General features: G+C 34.5%; 2 protein-coding genes across 2 annotated transcripts; one reads left to right on the top strand and one right to left on the bottom strand.

Annotated features, from left to right (window-relative positions):
* Positions 1–5,992: 5,992 nt before the first annotated feature.
* On the bottom strand, positions 5,993–6,613 carry LOC114742152 (uncharacterized). Its single transcript, XM_028930413.1, has one exon. It carries the CDS (start codon positions 6,611–6,613, stop codon positions 5,993–5,995), a length of 621 nt encoding a protein of 206 aa, XP_028786246.1.
* Positions 6,614–7,592: 979 nt separating this feature from the next.
* Positions 7,593–10,011, top strand: LOC114742154 (cytochrome P450 71D8-like). Its single transcript, XM_028930415.1, has 3 exons — positions 7,593–8,171; positions 8,467–8,904; positions 9,187–10,011. Exons 1-3 carry the CDS (start codon positions 7,704–7,706, stop codon positions 9,817–9,819), a joined length of 1,539 nt encoding a protein of 512 aa, XP_028786248.1. The 5' UTR covers positions 7,593–7,703; the 3' UTR covers positions 9,820–10,011.
* Positions 10,012–10,504: the final 493 nt, after the last annotated feature.

The following is a 10,504-nucleotide window of genomic DNA, read 5'->3' as shown; positions in this document are numbered from 1 at the left end:
AGGAGGAGTAGAACTCTGTTGGAAGAGATTTTTCTTATAAGATAACATTCACTTTTGTTCAAGCATTTAATGAGTTTTTTTTTTAATTTTACCCTCAACATATTTTTTGATTCATTTATTATATTTTTTTACATATTCTCTTCATTAATGGCATATTTGATTAAAAAATATATATGCCTTACATATTTATTGTTTTAACTGATTTTAACTAATTTCTTAATAAATATAAATGAATAAATTACCTTCTATTTTGAAGGGAGGTATAAAATAGGAACTAAAAAAAAACCTTTTCCCTCTACTTTAGTTTTTGTTGGTCACGCTGTGTTGAATTTAGAATTTGCACCTATTCCACGCATTAGGAATATAGAGAATTATAGTAGAGATGATGATAAAATAAGCTTGCGGTGAGGATACGAGCCAACCCATAACAATGCGGGCTCACAGGTTAGCGCATCGCCACCCGCCTAACTTTTAAAAAAAATGTTTTTTTTTTCAAAGTTCTCAAGTTAGAATATGGTTTTTTTAGAAATAATTTGGGTTGAAATTTCACAATAAAAAGTGATTAATATTTATGCTTTGTTTATGAGTTAGCTTTTTTGGTTTGGGTTAGGATTTAATTTGAGTGAGGTTTGGAATTTTAAAGGTTGGGTAAGTTATATGAAGAAAAAGTGATATATTTAAAAAAAACAAAGGAAAAAAAATCAGGCTAGCATGTGGGTAGCAGGGTTGATATGCTGTGCGGGCTTAAGTAGCTGGGCGTGCCTTGGTAAGTTGGCAAAACATGCCATTTTTAGCTGGGCCCATAGCAGCTGGGCCCATATAGTCAAGCCCGTATTACTAGCTCTAGAATTAGGGATGTTATTGTCAATAACGAACATAATAAAGGCAAAGACATACTTAGGCATATGATATATTATCAATTAAGATGAAAAGTGAAAAAGGGGAATCCTGATTAAATCCAATTAAAATTATGCCTAAATTCAAATTCAAGCCTACATTTTTAACAAATTTCTAATCAAGTCATGAGGCTTCATCGAGAATTTTTGAATATTATTAAATAACTAGAATGTGTAAAAACCCTCTACCTCAAGACATTTTAACCCATCATAAAACCTCTACTATGGTAGAAAAGGAGAGCTGTTAAAACGAGCTACCATAGTAGAAGGAAAATTTCATATTTTTAGAAATTGACTTTCAAGCTCGGGTCAACGTTAAGACGTTGCATGCAACTAAAATAATCCATTCATATCCACTGGGCCTCCGAGCCTCCGGCCCGGGGTAACACATACATCAAGATCAGCCCATCTAAATAGTTTTCAACCATATAATCCAGAGTTCATCAACACTAGCAATGACCTCCGGCCAACCAAAATAAGGAGATACATTCTCTCCAGTTTACAACAAGGCCGGGTAATCAAATATATCAAAAGCAGTCCTAAACGTGACAATATATACTAGTCATACATATACAAATGCTAGAGGCCTAAAGCTAACTGAGCTCAAGCCTCTGCGTCTCTTCCCGATGGCCCACGCCCGGAACCTTCACCTGAAAACATTGTAAACCACGGGGTGAGACTAAATCCCAGTAACCAACCTTCCAATACTAGGTACTACTAAATAGGTGCTCATGAGGTGTCAAGTGGGACAGTTCACAAACAATATAAAACGATAGCCACAACAATTCATGTAAGTGCAATGATGCAATCCCATCAACCAAATCCCTCACTTTGGGGGATTTTCAGGAGTCGAAGCCGGCCTATCCCTCACTATGAGGGACGTAAGGAGCCATAAAAGGCCTATCCCTCACTCTGGGGGACATAGGGAGCCAAAAGGCCTATCCCTCACTATGGGGGACGTACTAAGCCAACCATCATGCATTAATGGAGGCCTTACCACGTGGTAGTAACAGACAAAACTCTCACCAATTCCCAATTAATGCATCATACTCAAATCATAATCAAAGAGTAATAATCATTTCACAATTAACCTCATTCAGTGACATATCCTTCACAATTTCAAGATTTCATTCATCATCAATTAAAACCCCACAAGACGGTTTTCCCTTTTTATATACAACATACAGTTCGAACATAATTACTACTTAAAGCACAAAACACAAATCTACTCACAATACCACAGAAGCAAGTACTAAGGATTGGAAAGTGGTTACCTCTCGCCTGAGCAAGGAACAACAAACCAACGATGTGGCCCCGTGCACCACCAAGACTCACAACCGGTCTACACAAGCACACAAACACACAACCATCATATATTAGCTTTCAAACTAATAATGTGGTCAACACAACACTTGGGGACACAAAATTCCTATCTCCCATCAAAACTCTACCAAACTCAAAGGGTATATCTATCAAGGCAACACTCCAAAGTCATACCAATCCATTAACACCTTAATTCCTTTCCAAACATCAATTAAGATTCACAACCTCAAGGACCCACTATGGAATTCTACACCAAACATCCCATTTGAGCAATTAAGGTTCCAACAACAATTCTAAACCGATTAAACATCCAATTTAACCCTCCTTAACATAACCCAATTCACAAAACCCACAATCAATCTCTACATTGTCATCCTCAATCCCAAATCATCCAATTCCATAAACCCTAGCTCCAAAAAAATCAAGATTCTTTAAATCCAAGGAAACTACACCGATTAAATACTTAAACTAACCCAATGCAATCAATTAAACTCAAAACAATCGGTCAAAAACCTCAATTCCATCACAACTTAGAAAATCCTAGGGTTCACTAAAAAACCTCAGAAATTCCAAGAAATTCCAATAAAGAAAGAAGATTAGAGGTTAAAATCACTTACTTGAGGTAATGGATCCTTAGAAATGCCCCCTCCAAGCCAAAATACCGAAACCCTAGCAGAGCCTCTCTCTCTACCTCAGATTTTCTTATTTTTCGCACGCTGAACTGCTCCCGCGAATATATAGATTCGCGACCTTTCGCCGCGGCGAACTCCATCTTTGCCGCAGCGAACCAATCCCGAGAGGGATTACTCGCCTGAAAACCTGACTTCGCCGCGGCGAACCCCAATCTTCGCCGCAGCGAAAGCTTCCGGAGAGGAAACTCTCGCTCGCCCAGAAAACATTCGTCGCGGCATACCCCTACCTTCGCCGCGGCGAAACCTTCCCGAAAGGGAAGCCTCGCTCACTCGAACAACTTCGCCGCGGCGTCCCCTAGACTTCGCCGCAGCCAAACCTTCCCGAGAAGACATTCCCCTCTGAAACTCCCGGTGCGCCGCGGCGAAGAACATACCCTGAGAGGGGTACGTTCACCTATTCCTCCAACAAACCTCAAATCTAACCCAAACACCAAGATCAAGATTAAATCACTAATCTATCCTCAAAATCAACCCAAAAGAGGCTATTAAAACCCGATAAAACTCAGGATGTTACAGAATGCCCCTCTTTATTCCTCCCAGCATATCAAAAAAAAAAAGAATGCCCCTCTTTAATTAAAAGATAAATTTTACCCCTCCCAAGCAGTTCTTTGTCTCCTCTTATAATTTTTTTTAAACTAAAAATACATAAATAATTTTATAATATTTAAAATTTGTATGTATAATCAAAATTCAAAATATTTTAATCGAACAAAATGTAAGTACCCTTTAAATAAATATTTTGTATTTTTAGATAGTAAATATTTATTTTTAAGATGTTAAACTACCTTAACTATAAAAAATATTTTATATTAAGTTGTTGCAAATTATGTTTTTGTGTTAGAATTCAGCGTTGACTTAAATAAATAAAACAAAGATAAATTATATTATTTTATGTGTTTTTTAGTCTTAAAAATAATCATAAAAAGTGAGAGATCATTTGAGAGAATTAAATAATTAATTTTTCTTTTAATTTAAAAAAGCATTCTAACCATTTAACAACATTCAGAAAAAATTTGGACTATGTTCTAATTATGAATTTGTTAAAAATATAGACCTTAATTAAATTTAGATATTTTGATCAGATTTTATTGGGATTTTCCCCAAAAAAAATGTTAGCAAAGAAAAAAAAGCAGTATTGATTCAACTAATGAATATAGTTAGGGAGAGCATAATACTATATATAATGTGACCGAAAATTAATGAGTGCGTTTTTTCAAATGCCAAGGTCACTTCACAAACCTGGCAGATGGCCCCTCATAGTTGATTTAATTAATAAAATAGATGTAAGTATGTAACTAATTACATGCGCCCTTAATTATAATAGCAGGTTTTGAAATTTACGGATATTAAGAAAGTAAAAATTATTAGTTGTACTATTTCAATTATTCTCTTAATTTTTCTGCCAACCAATTCTTCTGTAAATTAAATGTAATGATTCACACAACTCCAAATGAATTCCATTTTACTGGTATGATGGTTTTATTTATCATTTACTACTTCCAATCCTAATTATAAGACTAGCTGACTAATTTGAGAATATTAAGGAAAGAAGTTAAGTTAGTTATTTGTAATAAATAGGTATTGTTTTTCCTAAAATATCCTTGCTAATCAAGTGTATTGGATAGAATTATCATTGTTAGAGAGATTACATTGGAAAAAAAATACATAAATATGAGAGACAAAGTGGATTGGGATCTTATATTTAGGATCAAAATAAAAATCAAATAATGTCTTATATAAAGAACCGGAAGTAGTATTAGGGATATCTTTATACACATCTTTTTTCTTAAGAACAATTTAGACACACATTTGGGCCAACAGACGCACATCTTCTATTTCTTTTTAGAATTGCCAAACTTATGTTACGAAAAAGGTATCATCCTCCCCATAATTGACCGGCTCTTGCCAAAATAGGATGAGTGGGTATATCCTTAGCATAAAAGCCAGATGGCTAATTTAATTAGATTAAATTTTTTTATTAAATTAGTTATTTATAATAAATAGATATTTTTTTTCTCAAATACTCTTACTAATCAAATATATTAGCTTTAACATCTACCGAAACTTTTAACATGTGCATCTACTACAAGAATTATATTTGAAAAAGATGAATAAATGAGAGACAAAGTGACGGATTGGAGTCTTATATTTAGAATCAAATAAAAAATCAAATTAGCTCTTATATTAAGGACTGAATGTAATAGTATGTAATATTATTGATTAGGAGATAAGAAATACACTTTTTTTGTTCTGTTTATAAGTCACATCTAACATATTTTATACTATCTCTGATTCTTAATATAAGACCTTGTTTGAATTTTATTTTGGTTATAAATGTAAGATCTCAATCCACTTGGTCTCTTATATTTATATTTTTTTTCTAAAGTAATCCTTCTAACAATAATAATTCTAACCAATACATTTGATTAATAAGGACATTTTAGGGAAAACAATACTTATTTATTACAAATAACTAACTTAACTTTTTTTCTTAATCCCCTCAAATTAGTTAACTAGCTCTTATAATTAGGATCGGAGGTAGTACAAACTAAAAAAAAATCTTAAATTTTATTAACTCTAAATTAAAATTCAATACTTTTTTTATTTTATTTTATTTAATATACATTATATCTTGTAAGAACAAAATTAACACAATAATAAATAAAAAATAAAATTGTATATTTATATAAAAAAAAATTTCTCTATCTACCCAAAAAAAATTTTCCTCTCTCTCTTTTATAAATAGAAGGAGAGAAATATTTCTTTGGCGCGTAGCTGTGTTGACTTTTGTGGAGTCCCAAATCTAAATGCGCACCATTTCGTGGTAGCAGCCTTAGTGGGGCATTTGTAGATAAAATGTCGGTCAGCATTTTGACGATTTGTGGGCCCCATTAATTAGACCCTCAATAATTAAGACCATAAAATGAACGGGTCGCTTCAGTCCAAAAGTCCATTTTAATTATTTTTTTTGACCAGGAAAGCATAATTAGATTACTAAAGAGACTGAAACAAGAGTTTATACAAAACAACAGAGATCAAAGGGCAGCAACACAGGCCCACAAAAAGCAAAAGGTGACGGAATTAGCCGACACCTTCCCTATCAGCCTCAGAAATACGCTGGTCAAAACTGCAATCTTCAACAAAGGTGGCTTCACGAAGGACGATAGTAGCTAGAGGAGGTGGAGATTCCAGAATCAGACCGTTAGGTCCCAACTCCCTTGAAGCTAAGGCAGCCAACAGATCGGCAGCATCATTTCCCTCACGAGGAATGAGAGAAAAGGAATAGGAGCTTCGATCATTCACCAATTCAAAGATTTCAGCAAGTAAACCATGCAGAAGCCATGGGCAGCATCGAAAAGATTTTTGAATTAACGCATCAAAGAGTACTTTACAATCCATCTCAATGACAACTGGAAAACATTGCCAGTGCTCGGCTAGGACAACCGCTTTATGGACAGCAAGGATTTCAGCATGAAAAGCAGAGGTAACATTTACCTTTTCAGCCCATCCTTTTGAAAATAATCCCTCAGAATTTCTACAAATCAATCCAATACCAGCTTTACCACTAGATTTGCAGAAAGCACCGTCACAGTTAATCTTGAAGGAATTTTCCTGTGGTTTCCTCCACTTGAAATAAGTTTTAGATTCCACATTGCTAGGTGCTGTAGTGAAAAGAGAATTTGCATCCCAATACTCCATCATGGTCCGTTTAGTCATCTCAATTGCATCCTCAGGCCTCGGGATAATCTGGTCGAAAATATATTTATTCCGCAAGATCCAAATAGACCAGAGCATAGATGCAATGTAAGCTTTCCCATAGTCAAAGTCAGCGTCACTTTTTAGCAGGAAGTGCTCAAGCCAAAAGGAAATGCTTTGTATATTCAGAGGGGTGATAATAAGACCCAAGACGCTCCCAAACCAAGCGGTTCTAGCCCAATTGCAAGAGCCTAGAGGATCAAAATATCTCGTTAATGGTTATCCTGTTTCGTCGGATATTTTTATCCACGCGCCATTGTGATCCGCACTTATATTTTATATACTACCTCCGGTCCTAATTACAAGAGCCAGTTGACTAATTTGAGGAGATTAAGTAAGTCGGTTATTTTTTCTAAATAGGTGTTGTGTTTCTTAAAATATCCTTACTAATCAAAGGTATTGACTAAAACTATTATTATTAGAAGGGCTACTCTGAAAAAATATATATAAATATGATAGACAAAGTGGATTGTGGTCTTATATTTAGAACTAAAATAAAAATCAAACAGGATCTTATATTAAGGACAAGAGGTAGTATTGTGTTAAAATTTAATCCAAGTCAACCAGGTCAACGACTTAGGGCACCGAATAGGGGAACCAGTCCCTTGGTTAAGTTGATCTGACCAAGGGTTTTGAATGAGTTAATCAAGTTGAATTAATGAATTCTATATATTTTTTCGTCCTTTATTGACTCTAAAACAACATCGTTTTTTGGGTTTTAAATTTTTTTTAAAAAAATTCCATCAAATTTGTGCTTTAATAAATTTATTTTGTTAAATTATATATGATTTATATATGAATATATGGATTAATGTCTTTTTTCATTTAAATATTATTTTAACGTAATTTGAGCTATTGACCCATAAATCACTGTGTGAGAGGTGTTCATTTATCGACCCAATTTTGAGCACCTTCCTTATATAAGCTTCAACGCTCTTTCCATTTAAGTCACACAAGACGTTTTGGTGCTGCCACACACAGAAATATGGTTTGAACACGTATCAATTTATACAAGTTAACATTTTTTGAATTCATTATGGAATGCCAATCACCAGCTTCCTTGCTTTTTCTTATTCCTTTACTCTTCTTGTTGTTACTTCGGCTCGCAAAGCCAAAAAATAGAGCTAAGATCCAAATCCCAGGGCCATGGAAGCTTCCTGTGTTGGGAAACCTTCATCAGTTAGCAGCAGCAAGCTCGTCACTTCAACACCATGCTCTTCATGAACTATCCCTGAAACACGGACCTCTCATGCACCTTCAACTGGGTGAACTTTCTACAGTGATAATATCATCCCCTGACATGGCCAAAGAGATCATGAAGACCCATGATCTTGCCTTCGCGCAGAGGCCATGTACTTCTAGTGCTAAGATTGTTTCTTATGGATCAGCAGATATTGCTTTTGCTCCGTACGGCAATTATTGGAGACAGATGAGGAAAATATCTACTCTAAAGCTCTTAAGTTCCCAGAAGGTTCAGTCATTCTCCCATGTACGACAAGATGAGGTATTGATTTGATATGAAGCACTTTGAATACTTTGGCATCGCATGAAAAAAATCAACTATGGCTAATAAACTCCCATGTTTGTCATTCTAGACCGATCTATTATTTTTCCTACTGTCTAAAGTACTTTAGGTGAAATGGTCCTGATGATCTTTGAAAAGCTAAAACATTTCAAAATGAATCCTTAACAAGATTACCATTCCTACTTGAATATTCTTGTATGATCACCAGAGGGATATGCTTTTCTGTAATGTTGATAATAAATTTTAATCATCGTCTTCCTTGTTACTTCATCAGGTATCTAAGCTCATGGAGTCAGTTCAATCGTCAATAGGTTCGGTATTCGATCTCACGAGCAAGATTTACTATTTGACTAGTTCTATAGTTTTGAGGGTAGTGATTGGCGACAATCCTAAAGATGGTGTAGAACTCGTTCAGTTGCTCCATGCCGTATCGAAACACTTGGGTGAGTTTCACTTTGCTGATTTGTTTCCTTCAAATAAGCTTATCTGTCTCATGACTGGAACGGAAGCAAGGTTGGGGAAGATTCATGAGAAAGTAGACAAGATTTTAGAAGATATTCTCCAGGAGAATCTAAGGAAGCTTATGAAATCAGAAGGAGGCGATGATTGTAATTTGGCAGAAGAAAATCTGCTTCAAGTTCTTTTGGGGATCCAGAGAAGTGAAAGCCTTGATGTCCCACTTACAACCACAAACGTTAAGGCTGTTATATGGGTTAGCACTTCTTACCTATATGTTGGTTTATATATATAACATTAGGATATATCCTAGATTGAAAGAAATCATGTTTGTGTGATTTTTAGGCAAAAAAAAAAAAAAGCTAATACATATATACTAACTAGAGGACCAAAAACTATGTTTAAAACTTATCTTTTATGCCTAAATATCTTACCCTTTTCTTCACTCCTGTATTTATTGGAGTCTCAAGTTCTTTTTTCTTTACATATGGGTTTGATAACGCTAATGATCATCACTTTGTGCTTATCCTTATTGTAGGATATGTTTAGTGGTGGAACCGATACTTCAGCGTCACTATTAGAGTGGGCTATGTCAGAAATGATGAGAAATCCAAGAGTGATGGAAAAGGCACAAAATGAGGTTAGAAATGCTTTTAAGGGAAAGAAAGTAATTGATGATAATAGTGAAATGTCACAACTGAGTTACTTAAAATCAGTAATAAAAGAAACATTGAGGTTACACCCGCCAGTTCCATTGTTGCTCCCAAGAGAATGCAGAGAAACTTGTGAGATTAAGGGATATGAAATACCCATCCAAACTCAAGTAATAATAAATGCATGGGCACTCGGAAGAGATCCGAATTACTGGTATGATGCTGAGAGTTTCATACCAGAGAGGTTCCAATCAGGCAAGTCTGATATTGACTTCAAAGGAACAAACTTTGAGTTCATCCCTTTTGGAGCAGGAAGGAGAATGTGTCCAGGGATTTTATTTGGTTTGGCAAGTATTGAGCTTCCTCTAGCTAGCATGCTGTACCACTTTGATTGGGAACTCCCAAATGGAATGGAACCAAAAGATTTAGACATGACGGAAACCGTTGGTCTTGCAGCTAGAAGGAAGAGCAATCTGTGTTTGATTCCCACACCATACAAAAATTGCTACTCTTCTTGACTGAAGTATACCCACCTTACGTTTCTATCTATCTGTTTATTTACTTGTACAATTAAATTTCATGATGTATTTTCGAACTTTTGTTATTTGACTATAATTTAAGGCTTTATTAAGACGACTGTGATTTCTGTAAATTGCTGCGTGATAAAATAGCATATATGATTGTTGTATTTGTGTGTTGTTTGTTTTGAATGTGCAGTTCTTGCTCTGGATTGGTGGATGCATTTTGAAATTCCATACCATCGTTTGAATTTTTGTTCTCTTCGTGCATTGGATCTAGACAACACTTTGTTCTTTTCAAAGTGGGGTTTGATTTTTCACTCTCGTACAAAACCGCATATTCAAATTGTTTTGATAGGGAAATTGAAAATTTGCATATCTTTCTGTTTGTATTTATTAGTCACTTTTGATATGTTTCATCAGAAATAAAAAAATATTAAATCTAATTAACTTTGCTTTAAAATTAATGGCTTTCTAATTTTATCTCTATTTTAATATATACACTTTTTTTAAAAAAATTACAATTTACATTATAATAATAAATAAAAGGTAAAATGGTATATTTATATTAAAAATTTAATGATCTGACTTATAAATAAAATTAAAAAAAAAAATCTTTTCTGTGTTATACATAGGAGAAATATGATTTTACCTTATTTAGTTTTTGTTGACTGTGTTGTGCTGA

Source organism: Neltuma alba, unplaced genomic scaffold, assembly GCF_004799145.2.
Source record: "Neltuma alba isolate B1F8T4 unplaced genomic scaffold, ASM479914v2 tig00003665_pilon, whole genome shotgun sequence".
In the NCBI taxonomy this organism is placed as follows: Eukaryota; Viridiplantae; Streptophyta; class Magnoliopsida; order Fabales; family Fabaceae; genus Neltuma; species Neltuma alba.
Note: the sequence above shows the minus strand (reverse complement) of the source record. Positions and strands in the feature narration are given on the sequence as shown.